The sequence below is a fragment of the Muscardinus avellanarius genome, assembly GCF_963383645.1.
Source record: "Muscardinus avellanarius genome assembly, chromosome: 12".
NCBI classification, from domain to species: domain Eukaryota; kingdom Metazoa; phylum Chordata; class Mammalia; order Rodentia; family Gliridae; genus Muscardinus; species Muscardinus avellanarius.
Genome location: NC_137798.1, coordinates 12,826,545 through 12,850,155, shown reverse-complemented (window position 1 = coordinate 12,850,155; position 23,611 = coordinate 12,826,545). Strand labels below are relative to the sequence as shown.

General features: G+C 44.8%; 1 protein-coding gene across 1 annotated transcript in view; it reads right to left on the bottom strand.

Annotated features, from left to right (window-relative positions):
• The window catches only part of SPG11 (SPG11 vesicle trafficking associated, spatacsin), a gene marked incomplete at its 3' end in the record, with an annotated part of 69,637 nt that overhangs the window by 19,493 nt on the left and 26,533 nt on the right, over nt 1-23,611 (bottom strand). The window contains exons 12-26 of the mRNA XM_080707030.1: nt 23,125-23,196; nt 22,267-22,394; nt 21,575-21,750; nt 20,129-20,342; nt 17,750-17,953; nt 16,509-16,615; nt 15,768-15,913; nt 11,218-11,379; nt 8,171-8,237; nt 6,675-6,840; nt 5,414-5,619; nt 4,953-5,061; nt 3,144-3,303; nt 2,287-2,559; nt 822-1,013 (exon numbers count right to left, since the gene is read on the bottom strand). Coding sequence (XP_080563156.1) covers nt 822-1,013; nt 2,287-2,559; nt 3,144-3,303; nt 4,953-5,061; nt 5,414-5,619; nt 6,675-6,840; nt 8,171-8,237; nt 11,218-11,379; nt 15,768-15,913; nt 16,509-16,615; nt 17,750-17,953; nt 20,129-20,342; nt 21,575-21,750; nt 22,267-22,394; nt 23,125-23,196 — 2,382 coding nt within the window. The remainder of the gene's footprint in view (nt 1-821; nt 1,014-2,286; nt 2,560-3,143; nt 3,304-4,952; nt 5,062-5,413; nt 5,620-6,674; nt 6,841-8,170; nt 8,238-11,217; nt 11,380-15,767; nt 15,914-16,508; nt 16,616-17,749; nt 17,954-20,128; nt 20,343-21,574; nt 21,751-22,266; nt 22,395-23,124; nt 23,197-23,611) is intronic.

The window sequence follows — 23,611 nt, the reverse complement described above, 5'->3', positions numbered from 1 at the left end:
CTCAGCCCAGGACTCAACAGAACCATTCTGACTACTCTGTGCTTGGTCACCGCATGTGAGGGCGCCCCACTAGACCATGTGCGGGGTCTCGCACTCCTGAATGGTGGCTCCAGGGATCTACACTCGTCGGTGGCCTGGGCCTCAATCCACACGTTCCCGCCTTCAGCAGAGTTGTTAGGACAGGTCAGAAGACCGGGGTCTGAGCTGATTATGCAATTTACTAAAGGACTTGGAGTACTTGGAAAAGTTACTTAAGTTCTCTGAGCATTTATCAGTCTGTAAAATGAGGACACTACTGCTTCATAATATCCTCACATATTACATTTCTTTTTTGTGTGCTGGGGATTGAACTCAGGGGTATTCTACCTCTGAGAAGTACCCCAGGCCCCCCGCTTTTTTTTTTTGAGAAACAGGGTCTCACTAAGTCCTGAGAGCCTCACTAAGTAGCTGAGGCTGGCTTTGAACCTTGCAATTCTCCTGTCTCAGCAATTCTCCTGTCTCAGCCTCCCGAGTCCTGGATTATAGGCGGGCACCACCACGCCCGGCCATGCTGTCTTTCTGCAGGCTGTGGTGAGAACTTACTAAGATACACACATGACGTTCTCGGCTGTGGGGGGCGGGATGCAGCTCAGTGGCAGAGCACCTGCCTGGCCAGAGCAAGGGGCGTGGCCAACCCGCAACAACAGTGAGTAAATAGCAGGTAAGTGGCGGTTTTATTACCATTATCACCTGTTGGCTTTGAAAGAGCCAGGCAATGAGAATAATAAAAAGCCACCAGGGGCTGGGACAGCTTGTTGCTCCAGAAAGAACGACTATTACACCTTAAAGAAAAGCCGGAAGGCCCTGGTGAGCGTCTTGCTCTTCTGCCTCGTTAGCAAGGCCCTCCAGATGAGAGCCAGGTCCTCCAGGTCCCAGGCGCAGTCCTCTGCCGAGCCCCGCACGGCCTCGGCTGCCACACTGTCCTCCACCGAAGTGACGATCCAGACGCAGAGACAAGGAATGGCACTGGCACCCTGCCGATGGGGGAGAAATTGTCAAATAAAGTAACAGGGCCTGGGTCACCTGACAGACGTTCAAGTACTACAAATAAGTCAGCCCAGATAATTAGTCAAACTGCTTGAAAAACTTGCACACCTGACACAAACTCTACTGAAAAACCAAGGGATTGTTATAAATCGTCCTGCAGCATGTGGCCAGTCAAAAGCCAACAGAGAGAGACAGAGAAAGACAGAGTGTTACACATGGAAGAGAGCAGGATTGCATGCCTCTATCTGCCCTGAAACAGACTGTGTAATGGACTGTGTGGAATGTCACCCTTCCCTGCTAAAGAAGGCGCTAAACTGGGAGCAGGAGCGATGCACGCCTTTAATCCCAGTATTTGGGAGGCTGAGACAGAAGAGTGATAGGTTCTCGGCCAGCTTTAGTAACTTAGCAAGGCCCTTCACAACTTAGTGAGACTGTTTCAAAATTTAAAACTATAAAAATAGCCGGGCGTGGTGGTACACGCTTGTTATCCAATCCCTGCGCTTGGGAGGCTGAGACAGGAGGATCATGCAGGTTCAAAGCCAGCCTTAGCTGGTTTAAGAGACCCTGTTTCCAAATAAGATATAAAATAGGTCTGGGAGTGTTGCCCAGAGGTAGAAGGCCCCTGGGTTCCATCCCCAGTACCACACACACACACACACACACACACACACACACACACACAAAAAAAAAAAAAAAGCTATAAAAAATAAAGCCAGGTGTTGTGGCGCACACTTGTAATCCCAGCATTTGGGAGGCTGAGACAGGAGGATCGCGGTTCATGGACAGCCTCAGCTACTTAGTGAGGCCCTCTGCAACTCAGTGAGACCGGTTTCAAAATAAAGAATAAAAAAATAGGGCAGGGGTATAGCTCGGAGGTCGAATGCCCCTGGGTTCCATCCCCAGACCTGCAAAAAAAAAAAAAGCAGGATTGGGGGTGTAGCTCAGAGGTAGAATGCCCGTGGATTCAATCCCTACTAACTAAAACACACAAACACATGCACGCACGCACGCTGGCTACAGAGGCAGTGGCAGTCTGGTTGCTGACGCATTCTGTCCTTCTGGGACTCACCAGGAGCCCAGCTCTGAGCACTGACCTCAGTGCACTAATGGCCAGGCGTGAGGGGCAGAAGCACTAAGTCCCCGTTCCTTGGAAGCGCGCTGGGCGCCCACAGAGCCACCACCCTCTCTCACTACCAGCCCTCCTGGCCCCCACTACTTTTTTGCTCTCTGGTCCTCCGTATGGGCGTCTTGCACTGTCACCTGGAGACTGGAGGCCAGCACACTGAGGACAGGGGCCCGATGCTTCACTGCCTCAGCCAGGAGCCAGCGCCAGGAGTCTGGCTTCTCTGGACACAGGAGCAGAATTTCAAAGAAATCAGTCCTCTCTTCCTTGAGTCTCTGGACTTGCTGCGGGGACTCACTGCAGACTTGATCACGGTCCACTGTGGCCTTGGGCGCAGAGGACAAGTTCTCAAAGGCCAGCTTTAAGTGGTCTTGAAGGACTGGGCTGAAGTACTGAAGAAGGGATTTCACCTAGAGAGCATATCAGATGATTAAGAGAGATACCCAAGCCGGGCGTGGTGGTGCATGCCTGGAATCCCAGTAGCTGGGAGGTTGAGACAGGAAGACAGGTTCACGGCCAGCCTCAGCTACTTAGTGAGGCCCTCTGCAACTTAGCGAGACCGTTTCAAAATAAAAGAATAATACAGTGTTGGAGGTTTAGCCTGGAAGCAGAAAGCCCCTGGGTTCCATCCCCAGTAACACACACACACACACACACACACACACACACACACACACATATCTTCAGTTTCAACTAGAGATGAAACCTTACAGAGAAGCAGAGGCACAATTATACTGTCCTACCCTGACCTGTGTCAGAGGTGACCACCTGTGTCAATTTTTACAAGTCTGTCTGTTGCTTTTGAGTGCATTCCAATATTCAACCTAGAGTCACAGACGTTCTCAGCTCCTCAGTACTCAGGACAGCCTGTGTAATGTCATCCCACTGAACTCTCAGTACTAAGTGTCACCTCAGACAGAGGCTGGCGTCTACCCGGAGAGGGAGCGCCGCCTGCTGAGGTGTCCTCCGGGCAGCTGCCCGCAGCCGGGCTTACCTCCGCTGGCCGGTAGCCGTGGAGCTGGCTGTGGAGAAGGAGCTGCAGCCAGTCGTCCGCTTGGGCACATTCTCTGAGGTAGGATGTGCTCAGCCTCAGGCCGTGGAGCCTGCAGAACTGGACCACCAGTGCCCACTGGCTGCTTGCTTCACTGGATAGCCTATAATCAGAATTAGACAGGGGTGACAGAGAAAAAAATCTTAAAAAATACAGTTTTAGTTTGAAACTGGAAAATCAGTAAAAAACTAAATTTAACCACAGTGTAGCCAGTAAAGTCTTTCAATAGCTGGGGATATAGCTGGTTCAACCCCAGCACCCTGACCAAAAAAAAAAGCCTTCCAACAAACACCAAACATAAGGCTAACGTCCCCAGAACCTCACGCTCTGGATGCGGCCATGCTCAGGGGTTGGTCCCTGGAGGCATGGCCCAGTCCAGCGTGTATGTGTGCCTATGTGCACACATGTGCTGGCTGCGGTGCCCATCTGGCTCTGACCTTCAGACTTGGGCTTGCTCTGCTCCCGCCCTAAGGCCCTGTAGTCCCTGCTCCTGCTTGGCAGATGCTATAAAATGGTAAATATAAGCCGGGCGTGGTGGCGCACACTTGTCATCCCAGCGCTTGGGAGGCTGAGACTGGAGGATCACACAGGTTTGAAGCCAGACTCAGCTACTTAGTGAGGCTCTCAGCAACTTAGTGAGACCCTGTTTCCTAATAAAATATAAAATAGGTCTAGAAGTATAGCCAGGAGGTAGAAAAGCCCCTGGGTTCCACCCCAGTACCACCAAAAAATATAAATAAAAATAAATAAATAAAATGGTAAATATATATTTGGAATGAAATCTCTAGAACTGTAAGCAAATAAACCTTCCTGCCTCTATGTTATAGCTGCCAAGCATTTTGGGTCACAGCAGTGTGAATGCTGACAGAAACAACTACTTGAAAAAAATGGACTCCTTGCCCATAGGCTCTCAGGAGAGCTGGGACAGGGCACAATCCAGCCCAAGCGTCTACTGGCCACCTGTCATCCTGAACAGAAACGAGAGAACGGTCACTCTGAACTCTCCTGAACGATTCGCTTTACTCAGCCCAGAGGCGCCGGCCTCTGCGCTAGGGGAGCGCACACGTGCCCGCTGCAAGCAGGATAATGCTGAGAACAGTCAGACGCACAGTGTGTCCCGGGCAGGACCGCAAGAGGCGCAGGGAAACGCTGCCGTGAATGTGTGTCTGCAGACTGTGGCTTCCATCACTGCTGACACATGGCAAGAAATAAGACTGAGGACAGGACTTAAGCTCAAAATGAGACTCATCCCACATTTTCAATTATTTTATTAATTTATTTTTGTGGTACTGGGGGTGGAACCCAGGGGCTTTCTACCTCCGGGCTACACTCCCAGACCTATTTTATATTTTATTTGGAAACAGGGTCTCACTAAGTTGCTGAGAGCCTCACTAAGTAGCTGAGGCTGGCTTCGAACCTGTGTGTTCCTCCTGTCTCAGCCTCCCAAGCGTGGGGATTACAAGCGTGCGCCACCACGCCCGGCTAATTATTTTAACATATAACACTTTAAGACTTCTCTGACCTGTAGGGCACTGGAGGAGACAAAGCTCCTTTCCATCTCTTGTAAGTCCATCTCCAAAGAAGAAATCACTGTGGAAAAATAGGATTAGAACCATTTTCCATTTACTTATTGTCTGCGGTATGCTGGATGGGTAGGAAGACCAGGTCTAGGGCAGTTTGGGTAAAAGCGCCAGAGGTGCAGGAAGACAGACCAGGTGCCGCAGGTGGGCACTGAAAGCTCGGCTCACAAACCTCTCTATGCCCTGCTGCCGGATGCTGCTCCGCGTGCCCTCTTCTAGGAGAACAAGCAATTCTTCCACGGTTGGCTTTTCATCATCTGCCAGTTTAGATAGTTTTTCAGCTATAAGAAATAGAAACAAAATATGAGATAGGTGCAGAGGTGCAAGCTTAGAGTCCTAAGTTACTCGGGGGCTGAGGCAAGTAAATACATGATGCTTTTATACATAAACAGAGTCAAAGGAAAAGGCGTTTCTTTTGAGAAATTTCTGTTTGAGCAACCTGGCAATGCGGCTCAGGCCATTCCAGAACCCAACTGCAGTGCCCAGAAAGTGAGGGGATAAAAAACGTACGCTGCAGGAAAAGGGAGGAGGAGGAAGGGAACTGCTTCCTCCCCAGGCGCTCTCCTCGCAAGTCGATGCTCAAGACCGACTTACTTCTCTACACATTGCGAACCACACAGGCAAGTGCCGCACCTAGAGACTCTCTGACAACGCTGGGCGGGGCGTCTTCAGTTCTACACTTGTAGCTCAGAATTACATTGGCCACTTTCATATCGACCCTGAGCTTGAGGCTGTCCAGGCCAAGCAATTCTAAGAAACAAACACAGGCAGCTCCTATCGCAGGCACGTGGAAGGAGGAGAGCCCTAAGACATAGGCCTCCTTGCCTACGTGCTGGATCCTGAAAAAGAAAGAAACCAAGCCATATCAGCAACACACGCTGCTTCTCACCAGGGAACGCAAGCATGACATCAGCGACACAGGAGTGCCAGACACGGGACTTTTTGTCGCTGTTTCTTCCCCCTTCCTTTTGTGTCCTGCACACATCTGTTTGGAATCCAGGTAGCTTCTTAGATGTTTTCTGGTTCCACAGCCGCCATTCTCTTAGATTTACCTTTTCCAAAGGCACCGATTCTACCTCTGAGCTATACCACCCAGCCCAATATTTTATTTTTTGTGTGGGTCTGGAGATAGAACCCAGAGGGATTCGACCTCTGAGCTACACGCCCAGCCCTATTTTTTATTCTTTATTTTGAAACAGGGTCTCACTGAGTTGCAGAGGGCCTAAGTAGCTGAGGCTGTCCATGAACCGTGATCCTCCAGTCTCAGCCTCCCAAGTACTGGAATTACAGGCGTGTACCACCATGCCTGGCCTTCCACATTACTCTTCCAATTTTATAGAGAAAATATGAAGCAGAACTTCAAAAAGACTGCCAACTTGTGATCTTATCAATTATGAGTGTGTACACAAACTACCAAGAAAGTTATTACCATTGAAAGTTTTGACATCTTTTTTTTGTGTGTGTGGTACTGGGGGTGGAACCCAGGAGCTTTTCTACCTCTGGACTATACTCCCAGACCTATTTTATACTTTATTTGGAAGCAGGGTCTCACTAAGTTGCTGAAAGCCTCACTAGGTAGCTGAGGCTGGCTTCGAACCTGTGCGATCCTCCTGTCTCAGCCTCCCAAGTGCGGGCATTACAAGCGTGCGCCACCACGCCTGGCTAAGTTTTGACACCTTAAAGTGCATTTTTAATAACTTAAGTATGTATTTTACATGTGAAAAAAATTCTCTGGGCCAGGAGTGGTAGTGCACTCCACCTAGTATTCAGGAGGCTGAGACAGGAGGATCACAGGTTGTGGCCAGCCAAATGCCAGTATTATAAGCGTGCATCACTACGCCCACTTTACATACCTCCTTTTTTTAAGAGTACAAATTATGTTGTAAATACTCACAGCTGCTTGGGAGTCTTGCTCTTGATTAATTCCTGGACCAGAAAAGTACCAAATGCAAACGATGGGCGCCCATGATGTAAATAATAAGCAAAATTGAGATGTTCTACGACAGCATATTTATTCACCAGGTCCGGGCTAGAGAAGTGTGGGAGATGACTCGATGCATCTGGGACAGAGAGCGAAGCAACAGTAACCCTCTGCACCTCGTAGGGTTAACTGCAGATGTGCGTGTGGAAAGCGTACCTTTTTTTGGTGGTGGTAGGCAGAGGGTACTGGAGATTGAATTCGGGACTTGTACACGCTGGACAAGTGCTCTACCACCGAATTATACACCCAGCCCCTTTGATTTTGAAATAGGGTCTCCATACACTGCCCGGGCTGGCTTTGAACTTGCTATCCTCCTACTTCAGCTTCCCGAGGAGCTGCATGTACAGGTATGGAAGACCACACTGGCTAAAAATTTTAACTCTTCAATGGTAAATAAAAGTTGGCTGCTATCATCATTTCATGCCCCTGTATACTTTGCATCACCTTTTCGTGCGTGTCTGTGGTAATGGGTGGAGCCCAGGGGCGTCCTACCTCCAAGCTACAGCCCCAGCAAGAGTTTATTTTTTTTGCGGGTCTGAGGATGGAACCCAGGGATATTCAACTTCCGAGTTACAACCTCAGCCCTATTTTTTTATACTTTATTTTGAAACCCGGTCTCACTGAGTTGCACAGGGACTCACTAAGTATCTGAGGCTGTCCTCGAACCCCAATCTTCCTGTCTCAGCCTCCCAAATGCTGGGATGACAAGCGTGCGCCACCACATCCAGCCTCTATTTTTTATTTTAAAACAGGGTCTCACTAGGTGGTGGCGGGCCTTGCTAAACTGCTGAGGCTGGCCTTGCAGCTGTGATCTGCCTAGCTTAGCCTCCCAAGTACTAGGATTACAGGCATGTGCCACTATGCCTAGCAAGCTAAGTTTAAGAATGGCAAAGAAAACTCAGAAAAATTCTTATGCCATCTAAGGATGGCAATGTGTGTAACCTGGGGCTTTGGACCTGAGAACTCTGTAAGGGCTTTATCTCCTTTCATCCCCATAATGATTATGTAAGGTGGGCACTATTTTTAACCTTATTTTATAAGGAATCTAAGAAAGGTTAAATAACTTTGTCCAAGGTCATACAGCTATTATATCGCAGAGCTAAAATTTATTTAGCATCAATGCCTGTGACCCTTATGATACTATATTGCAAACAATAAGGGATTTTTTTGGAGAAAAAGAAAGATAATCAAATGGTAACATACTACATTTCCCAGCAGGTAGAGCTCTAGTACCCCACTAGTAATCTAGTGACTTTAAATATGTTTTCAATTAGTCTCCTACAAAATGTTTTCCTGGAGTATAGAATTCTAGAACAGAAAGCAGTGCACAGATGGGCTGGCTGTGCGTATATTAACTCCACTAGGGACATCTGAGTGCTTCTGAAGGAGACGCACCCATGATAACTTACCGCCTATGGCTAGTGTGTTGGCAGACTGCCAGCCAAACAACCTGCCAGGGTCAAAGGGCAGCAATGACTGCAAAAAGAGGAAAGTGAAAGTTAAAAACTCACGGGCCCTCAACCCAGTGAACAAGACAACGTGAGGGGCTTTCAGAGGGATCTGCTGTCCTTCTCCAGGGACAATTCAAAACCCAACCCAGGCGGAGGGCAGAACTCAGCCAGAGTGCCTGCCCCAGGAGCCAGGCTCTGGGCTTGATCCCAAGGACAGAAAAAAATAAAGAAAAAGGGAACACTGTTTCCCTGAACATAAATTAACAAGCTAACAAAAGAAATGAACATGAGACAACTGTCTATTTTAATTCAAATGCTATCTATCTAGCTCTCTCTTTTTTTTTTTTTTCAGTTCTAGGGAGGTAACCCAGGTCCATTCTACCTCCGAGCTACACCCCCAGCCCTATTTTTTATTCTTTATTTGGAAACAAGGTCTCACTGAGTTGCAGAGGGCCTCACTAAGTAGCTGAGGCTGGCTGTGAACTGAGATCCTCCTGTCTCAGCCTCCTGGATGCTGGGATTACAGCGTGCACCACCACGCCCAGCTCTAGCTATGTTCTTTTGTGTGTGTATGTGTATAGTAGTAGAGACTGAACCCATGGGCAGTCACCTCTGACCTACAGACCCCTAACCTTTTTTTTTTTTTTTTTTTGCGGGTCTGGGGATGAAACCTAGGGGCATTCGACCTCCGAGCTACACCCCCTGCCCTATTTTCATTCTATAGTTTGAAACAGGGTCTCACTAATTTGCAAAAGGGCCTCACTAAGTAGCTGAGGCTGTCCACACACCGTGATCCTCCTGTCTCAGCCTCCCGAATACTGGGATTACAAGTGTGCGCCACCACGCCAGGCTACACCTAACCCTTTTAATTTTTAAATTTTGAAACAGTCTTGCACGCTGGCCTTTTGTGGTAACTCCCCAAGGACTAGGACTACAAGTGCTTGCCAACACATTGCTCCTTTAAAGACTTTCTTTACTTCAAAAGACACCTGCAAAGTCTACTCCTTTGTGGCAGAAGCAGCACTGATTATAATGTAAGATGGACGTTTGGATAAGCTGGGCTTGGTAACATACACCTACGATGCCAGTCCCTGGACGGCTGAGCCAAGGATTTCGAGTTGGAGACCAGTCTGGGGAACTTACTGAGATCCTGTCTCAAAATAAGGGGGAGCCGGGCGAGGTGGCGCACGCTTGTCATCCCCGCGCTTGGGAGGCGGAGACAGGAGGATCGCACAGATTCCAAGCCAGCCTCAGCTACTTACTGAGTGAGGCTCTCAGCAACTTAGTGAGACCCTGCTTCCAAATAAAATACAAAATAGGGCTGGGAGTATAGCCTGGAGGTAGGAAGCCTCTGGGTTCCACCCCCAGTGCCACAAAAAAAAGGTGGGGAAGACTGAGGGTATAGCTCAGTGGTAGACCATTCCTGGGTTAAATTCTTAGTGCTGCAAGAAAAAATAAAAAAGTAAAAAAAGTTTTATTTTTATTTATTTATTTATTTTGCAGTCCTGGGGATAGAACCCAGGGGCATTCTACCTCCAAACTACACCCCCAGCCCTATTTAATTTTTCCTTCCTTCCTTCCTTCCTTCCTGTACTAGGGATGGAACCCAGGGGCTTTCCACCTCTGGGCTACACTCCCAGACCTATTTTTTTTAATATATATTTTATTGGAAACAGGGTCTCACTAAGTTGTTAAATGCCTCAGTAAGGTAGCTGAGGCTGGCCATGAACCTGTGGTCCTCCTGTTTCAGCCTCCCAAGTATTGGGATTACAAGTGTGCACCATCATGCTCAGCTAAAGAAAAGCATTTTAAAGTGAAAAATGAACAAATGTGTTCTTAACTGAGATCCCAGAGGAGTCTGTAAAAACCCTTTGAGATATAAGCAAAATTAAATGCACATGTGTAATTTTTCTGGGTATAAGATTCAAAGATATCTTACATTCTTGAAGAGATCTCTGTCCTAAAAAGGTTAAGAAGCACTGATTGAAACCAGAGCCCTGATTCACTGAGAAGAAACCATCACAACTTATCAGTGGTAGAATGGAACTTTGATCTGTTTTATTTTGCAGTACTGGGGATGGAACCCAGGGGTGCTTCTCTACTGAGCTAAATTGCGGAGGCTGGCCTGAACTTTCAGTCTTCCTGCTTGGCCCCTGGTAGCTGTGATCACAGGCATATGCCACGGAGCCAGCCGCCAGGGAGCTTTGACGAAAGCAGCAGACAGGCATGCTGGTCAGCGGAGCTCTGACCCACCCACCCTCCTCGCTCTGCTTCGAACTTCAGGAGACATTTCCCAAGCACCCTTCTGACTGGCTACCTGGTAAGCAGAGCCAGGAGAGGGACTGCGGGAGACTGATGCAGAAGAGGGAAGGGACCAAGATCCTGCTTTGTTTTCTGGGAGCATCTCTCCAGGGTTCTAGCTTCACCCTCTATGTTCCTAGCTCCCATCAGGCGGCCTGGTTTTGATTGTAGCTTTCAGAGGGACTCCAGACTGAGTTCTGATAAAACCACTCTCTTGCCCCGTTCTAGCAGCCTTAGGGATGCTGAAAGCTTCCTTCTTTGCTGATTTTTGGGTTGCCTCACCATCAAATTTGGTTTCCCCATTCTGCTTCACCATGTGTAAGTAACTTTATATGCTGAGTGCTATCCTTTTGAAAGAGGCAGAGTGCTTTCTGTTTTCTTGGCTAAACTCTTACTGAAAAACCTAAATACTGGCGCCCTAGCTGGGCATGGTGGCTCACACTTGGAATCCCAGTACTTAGGAGGCCAAGACAGGAAGATTGCAGGTTTGAAGCCAGCCTCAGCAACTTAGTGAGGCCCTCCACAACTTAATGAGCTTCTGTTTCTAAATAAGAAATAAAATCAGGCTGGGGGATGTAGCTTGTCCCGGTACCATAAATAAATAAGGAGGAAAGGAGGGAGGGAGGGAGGGAGGAAGAAAGAAGGAAGGAAGGAAGGAAGGACAGGAGGAAGGAAGGGAGGGGCGGGCTCCCTAAATACTGTACCTGAATGAGGTGGTACAGTGTTATATCATGTGGCAGGATGCTAGGAGAAGTGCATTGTGGGAAGAGAGCAGTTTTTAGCTTTGGATAAGGAGTCAAGGCCATCTTCAGAAGCTGAGGATCTACTTTCTTCAAACAGTTCTCATTTTCTTCACTCCGAACAACCTAAGAAAAAGATAACCAAAGTAGAGTGACCTCTCTCTGTTACGGTTTGAGAAGATGTTACGGTTTGGGAAACTGTTCCCAGGGACCTTTCTTCGACCCCTGGGAATAATTTCCCAAAAAAAAAAAAAAAAAAAAAAAAAAAACCACAAAAAGTTAAAAAGCACGGGTTATTCTCCTGAGCTAAGGATAGATATGCCATAGCCCAAACTCTTGCTGAAGATTTAAAGAAGTTTACTAAAAAGATAGAAATACAGAAGACAGTTACAGCCTCATGTTACCCTTGGGGGTGCTTCGAACAAAATCACCAAAGTACAAAACACGGAACAGATTTTTATAAACATGACCTCCATTTTGTTCACGTAATTCTGATGTAGTAAAAGACCCTGTAAGGTTCCTCCCCGCCAAGGTGTCTCCTTTCACGAAGGTGGACCCCTCCTCCCACCCTACCTAGATTATCCAGTGATTATGTAGCTCTGTCTTTAGAAAGAGGAAGTCCTAGCTCCCCTCTCCTATCGACTTACTAATTACTTTGAGCTAAGTCCATTTAAGTTTCAATAGCTGTTTGCTTCCTGATCAACCAAGTCCTTCCCTAGGTCTGCCATTTTTACAGTGTGTGTGTGTGTGTGTGTGTGTGTGTGTGTGGTACTAGGGTTTCTGGAAGCCCTTCTACCTCCGGGCTACACTCCCAGACCTATTTTTACATTTTTATTTGGAAACAGGGTCTCCTAAGCCAGCGCACGCAGCCGGCTTCAAACCTGCGTGATCCTCCTGTTTCTGCCTCCCAAGGGTGGGTACAAGCGTGCGCCACCACACCCGGCCTATACAGTTATTTTTAAAATATATCCATTAACAACCAGAGCTTTCTCCAATCTTCTGAGGCCATTCCCAATACTGATGCACCCTCCATTCTCAAAACTTTAGACCCTTCTTCACAAAACCCCTGTGACTCACGATTAGCTCATCTACCGTAGTGACAAGGACGCTGGCCAATGAGTCAGAGGAAACTGTTCTGGTTCTGAGACAAATTAGCGGTGTGACTCTGGACTACACATTTCACACCAGGCCTCAGTTTCCTCACCTGGAGCATTAATAAGCTGAGCAATACTTGTCGTTTTCAAACTGTATGTGGTTTAGAAAACCATAATGTTTATTTTTATTTTATTTTATTTTTTTGGTGGTACTGGGGTTCCTGGAAGCCCTTCTACCTCCGGGCTACACTCCCAGACCTATTTTTACATTTTTTTTTATTTGGAAACAGGGTCTCCTAAGCCAGCGCACGCGGCTGGCTTCGAACCTGCGCGATCCTCCTGTCTCTGCCTCCCAAGCGCGGGGATTACAAGCGTGCGCCACCACGCCCGGCGAAAACCATAATGTTTAAAACATTTACATTCAGCCAGGTATGGCGGCTCATATTTATAACCCCAGCACTTGGGAGGCTGAGACAGGAGGATCGCACAGCTTTGAAGCCAGGCTCAGCTACTGAGTGAGGCCCTTTGCAACTCAGTGACACCCTGTTTCAAAATAAACAATAATATATAATAAAATAGGACTGAGGGTGTTGCTCGGAGATACAATGACCCTGGGGTTCCAGTCCCAGTACTGCAAAAATAAATAAATAAGTAATAAAATATTTAAATGTGTTTTTTGTGTGTGGTATTAGGGATGGAACCTGGAGACATCCTACCTCTGAGCTATACCCTCAGTCCACTTTTATTCTTTATTTTAAAACAGGGTCCCACTAAGTTGTGGAGAGCATCACAAAGTTGCTGAGGCTGGCCTGAACCTGTGAGCCTCCTGTCTCAGCCTCCCAAGTACTGGGATTACAAGCATCCACCACCAAGCCCAGCTCTTAAATTCATTAAATAGTCAACATTTTAAAAGATTTAAAAATTACTAGATGACTCAAAGGGACTTCCTTTTTAGCTCTAAAGTTATTATATGACTTCAATTTCCTTTTTTCTTTTCTTTTTTTTTTTTTTTTTTTTGGCGGTACTGGGAATACAACCCAGGAATTCCAAGTGATATCCCCAGCCCTATTTTTTATTCTTTATTTTGAAACAGGTTCTTAGCTGGGGATGGTGGCACACACTTGTAATCTCAGTACTTGGGAGGCTGAGACAGGAGGATCACGTAGGTTCAAAGCCAGCCTCAGCTACTGAGTGAGGCTCTCAGCAACTTTGTGAGATCCTGTTTCCAAATAAAGTATAAAATAGGTCTGGGAGTATAGCCCAGATGATAAAAAAAAGTCCCTGGGTTACACCCCTAGTACCACAAAAAAAGGAAGGAAGGAAGGAAGGAAGGAAGGAAGGAAGGAAGGAAGGAAGGAAGGGAGGGAGGGAGGGAGTGGCTCTCACTGAGTTGCAAAGGGCCTCACCAAGTAGCTGAGGCTGTCCGCAAACTGTGATCCTTCTGTTTTATCCCCCCAAATGCTGGGATTACAAACATGCACCATCACACCTGTCTATGACTTTAATTTCTGACAGGAGATTAAAAACCAGAATAGCCAAGTGTGGTGCATGTTTGTAATCCCAGTACATGGGAGGCTGAGACAGGAAGATTAGAGGTTCGAGGACAGTCTCAGCAAGTAGTGAGACTCTCATTAACCTGGTAAGACCCTACTTCAAAATAAAACAACAAAAAAAGAATAACTTAGCCACATATGTATATTTTACAATCTAAGAGAAGTGGTATTAAAAGCTAGTATCAGCAAAAAAATTCAAAGATTAGATAGTTGACAGCATTTTTTTTTTTTTTTGGTACTGGGAATTAAGTCCAGGGGCATTCAGCCTCCAAGTGACATCCCAGCCCTTTCTTTGATTTTTGTTTGTTTGTTTGTGGTTTAAGGATTGACCCCATGGGTATTTCAGTGCTGAACTACATCTGTAGCCCTATTTTATATTTTATTTTGAAACTGGGTTTAAGTTGTGGTGGGCTTTGCTAAGTTACCAAGACTAGTTGTGAGCCTGCAGTCCTCTTTTCTCAGCCTCATGAGCGCTAGGATTACAGGTATGAGCCACCATGACCTGCTAACTCCTAGTCCTTTATTTTTATCTTGAAACCAGGTCTTCCTAAGCCTCTAAGGATCTCACAAAGTTGCTGAGGTTAGCCTTGAACCTCCTGTTTCAGCCTCCCAAGTACTGGGATTATATACATACACCACCATGCCCTGATTAAAAGTGTTAAGTTCCCTCTAACCAGGCACATTATAACTTCAAAAGCAAAAGATGAGCAAATTTATTCTAGGGTCCTTAAAAAGTGTTTATAAAGGTAGTAAAGATTATGCTTTTGTAATCCCTGCGCTTGGGAGGCAGAGACAGGAGGATCACACAGGTTCGAAGCCAGCCTCAGGTACTTAGTGAGGCTCTCAGCAACTTAATGAGACCCTGTTTCCAAATAAAAATATAAAATATGTCTGGGAGTATAACCTGAAGTTAGAAAGTCTCTGGGTTCCACCCTCAGTACCACCAAAAAGAAAAAAAATTATGCTTTTTTAAAAACATCTTCTCAGCCGGGTGTGGTGGCACACGTTTGTAATCCCAGCATTTGGGAGGCTGAGACAGGAGGATCATGGTTCACAGACAGCCCCAGCTACTATGTAGTGAGGCCCTTTGCAACTCAGTGAGACCCTGTTTCAAAATAAAATATAAAATATGTCTGGGAGTATAGCCTGGTGGTAGAAAAGCCTCTGGGTTCCACCCCCAGTACCACACACACACACACACACACACAGAATCTAAAATAGGGCTGGGGGTGTAGCTTGGAGGTAGAATGCCCCTGGGTTCCATCCCCAGTACTGCAAAATAAAATTAATTAAAAAATAAAAACATCTAGCTGGGCGGGTGGTGCATGCTTGTAATCCCCGCACTTGGGAGGCAGAGACAGGAGGATCGCGCAGGTTCGAAGTCAGCCGCGCTGGCTTAAGAGACCCTATTTCCAAGTAAAAATATACAAAAAAATAGGTCTTGGAGTGTAGCCCGGAGGAAGAAGGGCTTCCAGGAACCCCAGTACCACCAAAAAAATAAATAAAATAAATAAATAAAAAATAAATAAATAAAAACATCTCTAAATAATAGAAGATAAGCTTCCAAACTACAAATCTAAAATATATTTACTCCCAGATGGAATTAGACCCTGATTCTATCTTGAAAACAAGCCTGGAATTATAGAAAACACATTAAAAGGAAAAAAGAATCTCTGTATAAACACATTAGTTCCCTTTCAACCTAAAGATAACATAAAATTTTAAAGTTCACCCCTTTCATGCTCTTTAATAAACTACTTGACCATGGTTATTCATTGCCATCAATTGAGACTGGCCACATTTATACACATTTCTGGCTGGCGTAAGATCAGCCTGCCTTGCCCTGGTGGTAGCAGGGCGCCCATACCTGGCTCACGCCTCCAGGAGCATACATCGTGGTGGCCAGGGCCAGCAGCGTGTGTCCTTCCCACAGCATGCTGCTTACGCTGGCCTGGTTGGTGGGAATCAGAATCTGAGCATTTGCAAGGCTAGCCTGAAAGATCAGTTTGGGATCTGAAAAATAAAAGCATATGTCTTTTCTCCTGAAGAGGGATCAATAATAAGTTAAAAGGTACATAATTCTGAAAAATAAAAAGTAATTCTGAGCTCTATCCACAGTTAATAAAGATTTTCTGCTGGACATGGTTTTGCACTCTTGTAATCTCAGTACTTGGGAGGCTGAAACGGGAGGATCGCAGGTTCAAAGCCAGCCTCAGCAACTTAGTGAGGCTCTCAGAAACTTAAAAAAACTACAATGAACCTATATTACTTTAAAAATCAGCACTCAAAACCAAAAATCAAAAACCCACTTAAGCTGAAACGGAAGGACCAAGTTTCGAAGACAGCCTCAGGAATGTAACAAGACAAAATAAACGATAAAAAGGGCTGGGGGAGGTAGAATGATCTTGGGTTTAATCTCTAGTATCACAGAAAGGCGAGGGAGGCTAACATTTTTGACTTTTGCTTCTTAAAGTGTGAGCCTGGATTATAGTCAGATTATCTGACTACAGCCAAATGATTTGCTCAAAGAGTTTACAAGTTAAATACCATTCAGCATCCAGTTATTTATATAAAGAAAGTGTTTGTATTTAATACAGTATACACATACCTGTTAAGTTACTGGAAACTTGTCGACACTGAACTAAAAATTCAAACCAAGGGTGAGCTTCATATAATTCTTTCTTTTCCAAAAAAGGACAATTTTCAGGACTAAGTCTGTATTTGAAAACAACAACAAAACCTCTCTCTGGTTAACATTCCAGTAAGATAGACACCGAGACAATCATGTTTGCTCAGGTGATAAGCACTAAAGAATCTTGTAAGTAAAAAGTAAATGTAACGCAAAATATCCCAACTCTTGTATAGTAGTACTTTACAGATTCTGAAAGAAGAAAAAATTTTAGAGGCAGAGATTTTAGAGATATCATGTGTTTACTACCATGAGGAACGTTTATCAACCCTATTCTCTGTTCAAAAAATAAAGAGAGCCGGGCATGTTGGCGCACACTTGTAATCCTAGTACTTTCCTCGAACCGCAATCCTCCTGTCTCAGCCTCCCAAATGCTGGAATTACAAGCATGTGCCACCACTCCTGGCTTTTTATTCTTTATTTTGAAATAGAATCTCATCAAGTTGCAGAGAGCCTTACTGTGTCCCAGATCCGCCTGTCTCAGACTCCCAAGTACTGGGATTACAAGCATGCACCACCACAATCGGCTTCTTTCTGTTTTAAATGTTTGAAAACATGTCTTTCATTTTATTCTAATCTCAAATTATTTAAAAGGTTAGCTGGGCATGATGGCGCACACTTGTAATCTCAGTGCTTGGGACAGAGATAGGATCACAGTTCACGGCCAGCCTCAGCTACTTAATGAGGCCCTCTGCAACTCAGTGAGACCCTGTTTCAAAATAAAAATAAAAAAAGGGCTGGGAATGTGACTGCCACCAGGGGACTGCTTCTAAATTCAATTTCCAGTACCGCCCCCCCCCAAAAAAAAAAGTTAACAGAGATCAGGCCTCATGGCATATGTCTGTAATCCCAGCGGCTAGGGAGGCCAAGGCTGGACATCCTAAGTTCAAGGTCAGCCTGGGCAAGTCAGCTGTAGCTCAGCAGTATAGGCCCCTGAGATCAATCCTTGATGGGGGCAGGGTTAACAGGTATATTACAGAGTTAATATCATGCATGCAAAAAATACTTGTTTAGCTAAATGTTGCACTGAACTAAAAAAATAAAAACGTGTTGGGATGAGAAATCAGTATTCCCTGCAGGGACGCTTACTATTTTTCTAAACGTCAACCCAGAAATAATATGGAAAGAGGAAATGTGCTGAGTTGGTTCTCAGTACTCACTTGTAGTAGTCGAGATAGACATAAAGAAGATACTGCAGACCATGTGCCAAACAGTAGAGGATGAAGTGGGAATGGAAATCCCAACCTTCTCTGGTCCTGTAGTTTTGGACATGGAGGGAATCTTGCATCACACCCCCAAGACGGCTTAGTCTTAGGAGGAAGAGTTCAAAGTCTTCTAGTTCAGATGTAAGAAAAACTCCATTCCTATTGGGCAGATTTGGGGAATGACTAGTTAAAAAGTTGCTAGGTTCAGAGCAGACCAAATCACTTCCATTTTTTAATTGGCAACTACTTAAAAAAATAAAGTGTTACTGGGCATGGTGGCACATGCTTGTAATTCCAGTACTTGGGAGGCTGAGATAGGAGTATCATGGGTTTGAGGACAGCCTCAGTAAGCAGTAAGACTCTTATCACCCTGTTTCAAAATAAAGAGAACAGATGTAACAGTATATAGAGCACTGAGGTAGAAGGCCCTGGGTCCAATCCCCAGTTATACACACACATACAAACACAGTTACAAAACAAGTGTTTACAATTTAAGGATAACAACTTTAAATCTGTAGCTATGTTGTATGACACATTTTTTGCTAATTTCCTAAAAAGGTTTCTGTACCACTGTGGTATTTAAAGGTAGTAATCAAAGTCTCACATTATCTCTGATATTTCAGAAAACCTAAGCTAATCTCTCCATTTTTTGTTTTTGATTGAAGTGTACAACCGAGTATGGCAACAGTGGTTAGCTCTTAAACCTGGAAGATTTGAGCTCTGAGAAACTCACCAAACACTCAAACAAGAACCACCAAGAAACTAGAACAATTTAAACAGACCAACCACTAAACAAGAATAGAATCTGCATTTGAGTATTACTTTTTACAAATTTACTAATGCATACGTCATACATACAATACAAAGAACAGGAAAATACACACAGAGTTTAACAAAACACCATGTAGCCCCCACCTAGATTACATAACATTGTGCGTAATTTTGGAATTCCATTCCAATGCAAGCAATGCCACCCTCAAAGCTAACCACTATCCTGACTCTGGGATAACCATTCCCTTGCTTGTGCTCATAGTTTTAATCACCCAGATGTAAGACACGGTGCGGCTTAACCTATTTTGAATCTCATCCATGCATGAGACATTCTGGATGAGTGAGAGTCTACTCAGTTTTCGACGCTGGTTTACCCGTGGCGATACCCGTGGCTGTACTCTGCCAGCTTTCGTTGGTATGTGCCTTGTGGTGAACTGCCATTCTCTTTGGTCACTGTATCTTCGAGGGTCATTTTAGCTATTTATAGACTGGGGTAAAATGCTTTTCTCTGTGTACAGATGAGAAGAGCATCTTTCCCTGTGTTTAGTGGCCACTGCGCCCTCCGTTAGGAAATGCTGGTCTCTCACCTCCACCCGGCTCACCTGTCTTCACCTGCTCCTCACGCTCACCTGCTGGGCTGCACACAGACTGGAGGCGCTCAGGCGTCTACCTGGGTCACCTCTGGGAAGGCCCCACCAGGCCTTCGAGGCAAAGAAGGGTGGGTGGGGTCTGCGCTCTGCACTGGTGACTGCAGGAGGCTGACACCTCGCTGAGGGCCGCGACCCCTGCCAGGCATTAGAAAGCATACCCTATCCCAAAGTCATGAAGATGTTTTCTGTGGCCTCTTCCAAGACTTTATATTTTCACCTGTGATATTTAGATTTAAATTTATTTAAAGTCCACATAAGGTAAGGGGTCTGACTCACTTTGCCCGCACTCAGCTCTTCAGTTATCCCGGCCCTTCCCAAGACCACTCCTTCCCACTGTTCCAAGGTACCACCTTTGTCAAACGATGGCACAGTCTAGGTCTGCCTCTGCCCAGCCACCTGTTACACCGCCCGTCTCACTGTCTTAGTTGCTAGAGCTGTAGAGTAAATGTTGTGATATGTTAAGGAAGTTTCTTTTTCAGGGCTCTTCTTGTTCCTTTACATTTTTATATAAATACTTAATATCAGCCTGTTATAATTCACACACACACAAATCCTACTGGCCGCGCATGCATGTGTGTGTGTGTGCGTGCGTGCGTGCGTGCGTGCGTGTGTGTGTGTGTGTGTATGTGTGTTACTAGCGACTGAACCCAGGGGCATTCTACCTCTGAGCTCCACTGAGGCTTCCTTAAATTGCTGAGTCTGGCCTTGAACCTGCTCCTCCCATCTCGGCCTCCCAAGTACTGGGATTATAGGCTTGGGCCACCAGGTCTGGCTGGTGCTGGGGATGTAGCCCGCGGCCCCAGGCATACCAGGGAGTGCTCTGCCAGCGAGTATACCCTTATCCCTCACCATCGCTTTTCACTGCTCTTCCTTTCATTCTTCCTACCAAGGGCTAATTCCACAGTTACAGTACCTGGCCAGCTTATCTAAAATGTCATTCCTCATGTAGTTGCTGCAGCAAGTATTGTGGTCAATAACATCAAGAGTCAGAGGGGGCCATTCGCTTGGTTGAAGTGAAACACAGCTTTGCTGGGTCTGGAACTCTCTAATCCACAAGGCAATGTTTGGCCAATCGTGGCGAGCTGTGAGGTATCGCCAGACAGCTTCAGGGGGATGTGACTTAAATTCTAGAAGAAGAACAAAGCACATCGTAAAATATCAATGAAGCAGGATTACTGACATGTAACCCAATACTGAATTAAATACTATGTAAATGTAACAGCCCGGACAAAATATTCAAATAACACACAAATTAACGAGGCCTCTGGTTTCTTTACTACTTCCCTCCTTCCTGCTGTTCATTTTATAATCAACTCCACAGCTGCAGCCAAATGGCCTCGCTCCAGGTGTCAACATGAAGCGGGTATGATGAGCTGTGCGTCTCACTCACCTGCTCAGCCTTCTATTTTTTTTTTCCTGAATATAAAAATCTTTGGCTATAATAGTAAGCATAACGGATCCCTAATTTATACAAGAAAACACTCACAAACTATTTGAAAAAAAGAATGTCACTCTGGAGCTGGGATGAAGACTCTTTTTAGTCTTGAAATCTTAATTGAATGAATCATATGACCTTTTTTCACTATCTTTGTAACTCCATCACAGAAGCCTTGATATGCAAGAGTTAGTCTAAACCTATTTTTGTCCCATTATTCCAGACGGAACACCTAATACTTTAAAATAGTAAACAACATATAATTATATGATAATTATAATGTAATAATATTGGCTTCCAGTCTTTTTTTTTTGGTACAAGAGATTAAACTCAAGGGTATTCTAACTCCAAGCCATTCCCTCATACATACATACATACATTTATTTATTTATGGCACTGAGGATTGAATCCAGGGACATTCTACCTCTGAGCTATACCCCCAGCCCTATTTTATTTTTTATTTGGAAACAGGGTCTCATAGATTGCTGAGGGCCTCACTAAGTTGCTGAGGCTCATCTTGAACCTGGGATCCTCCAATCTTGGCCTCCTAAGTACTGGGATTATTACAAGCATGTGCCACCATGCCCGGCTTTATTTTGAAACAGTCTTGCTGAAGCTGAGGCTGTCCTCCAATCTGTGATACTCCTCTCTCCGCCCCTCAAGTACTGGGATTACACGCGCTTACACACACGTGCCACTGGTCCAGCTGACTTTCAGCCTAGTTAATGCATCCATGTCAGGTTTGTTGAAAGAGCTGCAGAATTGAAAACTTGAGACTCAACGGGTTAATGCAATGACTTGCATTTTAAGGGAACTGAATCTTTTCCTCAAGAAAGGAATTCTAAAATGGTGACACCATTCAAATACCTGTATCCAATTTAATCCTCATTCAATATGCTTAATATTTCAGGCTCTCGCACTGACCTTCTGGTCTTATCCTGGGAAGAAGGATATCTTTTTGTGTTGGCGGATCCCACCACTGAGCCCAATTTAGTGCAATTCTATGGTCTTGTTTGTTCAGTTCATCTTTATCATCATATTTGAGGCATGAATGCAAAACAGATTCGTGCTTGAAACAATCTTGCTCCTTTATCCAATACCTAAAAATAGTGACACACACATATAGTCAACGTTTTATTTTGGAGGTAAAAGCATCGTTCCTTTTTATCTGCTCAAGAGCTTCTATTCTTTTTCTTTTTTTTTTTTCCTTTTGCAGTACTGGGGATAGAACCCAGGGCCATCCTACCTCTGAGCTCCACCCCAACTCCTATATTTTATTCTTTATTTTGAAACCAGGTCTCACTGAGTTGCAAAGGGCCTAAGTAGCTGAGGCTGTCCGCGAACTGCAACCTTCCTGTCTCAGCCTCCCAAATGCCGGGATTAAAAGCGTGCCCCACATGCTCAGCTAAGAGCTTCTATTCTTTTGAGGTGTACACAATTTCAATTATGCAAATACTGAAATAATGAGACATGCCAGGTCCCTTCTGGCTAAGTTTTACTTTTGTGGGGAAGATTAGCTCAATTTCGTGTAAGAACCTGTATGCTCACAATGGTCACAAACTGAATACTATCTATAGTACTCATTCTTATTATCAAAAGAAAACTAACGAGACTACCTTGGGAAGGAACGGGTCTGCGTATTTTCTTGGAAATGACCCGAGTAAAACTTCTCAACTTGATGCACGAAGTCTATAGTCCTTTTTTCTTTTTCAGAAAAATAATTCTTTTCTTTCAAAACTTCAACCTTGAATAAAAGGCAATTAAAGCAGTGATCTTACAAAAATCAAGCATATCTGCAAAGCAATCATAAGGTTGAATGCCATTTAAGATCTGTATTCTGAACTTTTGAATTAATGTATATTCATACAAAATTTCCTTTACCCCAAGTGTAAAATAACCATTTAAAAATAAAAAGAATTATCATATATTTACTTATTAGGTATTAGCTAAGTATTAGAATAATTTATTTTGAAGTTTTTCTTTCAAGTTTGTGTGTATGTTACTGGGGATGGAACCCAGGGGCATTCTACCTCCAAGCTGCACCCCCAGCCCTGTTTTTTATTCTTTATTTGGAAACAGGGTCTCACTGAGTTGCAGAGGGCCTCACTAAGTAGCTGAGGCTGTCTGTGAACCATGATCCTCCAGTCTCAATCTTGTAAATACTGGGATTACAAACGTGTGCCACCACACCCAGCTTTTTTCAAGTTTTTCACCAAGGATTTCTTTCTTTCTCTCTTTCTCTCTTTCTTTCTTTCTTTCTCTCTTTCTTTCCTTTCTTTCTCTTTGTTTCTTCTCTTTCTTTTCTTTTTTTGTGGTACTAGGGGTGGAACCCAGGGGCTTTTCTACATCCGGACTATACCCCAGACCTATTTTATACTTTATATGGAAACAGGGTCTCACCAATCGCACCACCATACCCGGCTTCACCAAGGATTTCTAAACCATGCGAACTACAGAGTCTCACCTTTACCTACCAAAAAGTCTCGGATGTTTTTATCAGTTGTATAGAAGCATATCTTGAGCAACTGTTCTTTTACATCAAAGCCCTATAATAAACAGAAAAAAAGGAAAAACTTATATTTTGTAATGTAACTTATTTTAAACATAAATATACGGAAATACTGTTATAGACATGTATCCTGTTAGAATACCACATCTTTTCTGTTGTTGCAAACGTTCATTTTCCTGCATCTATTATAAGTACCCGCTGCCTACCTCAGAGTCCTTAAGCATCTATTATAAGTACCCGCTGCCTACCTCAGAGTCCTTAAGCATTTTTGCAGAGCAATGCACAGAACAATTTAAATGCCTGGTTACCCTCCGCCCAAGACAAAGAGCAATGTAAATAAACTCTCATAGTTTTACTCCCCTGAAAAGTTACCACAGACAAGACCCCACCCATGCAGAGTTGGGCCAAACTGCAGCTTAGTCCAGGATTTCTCTTCTCAGATGAAGTAAAAC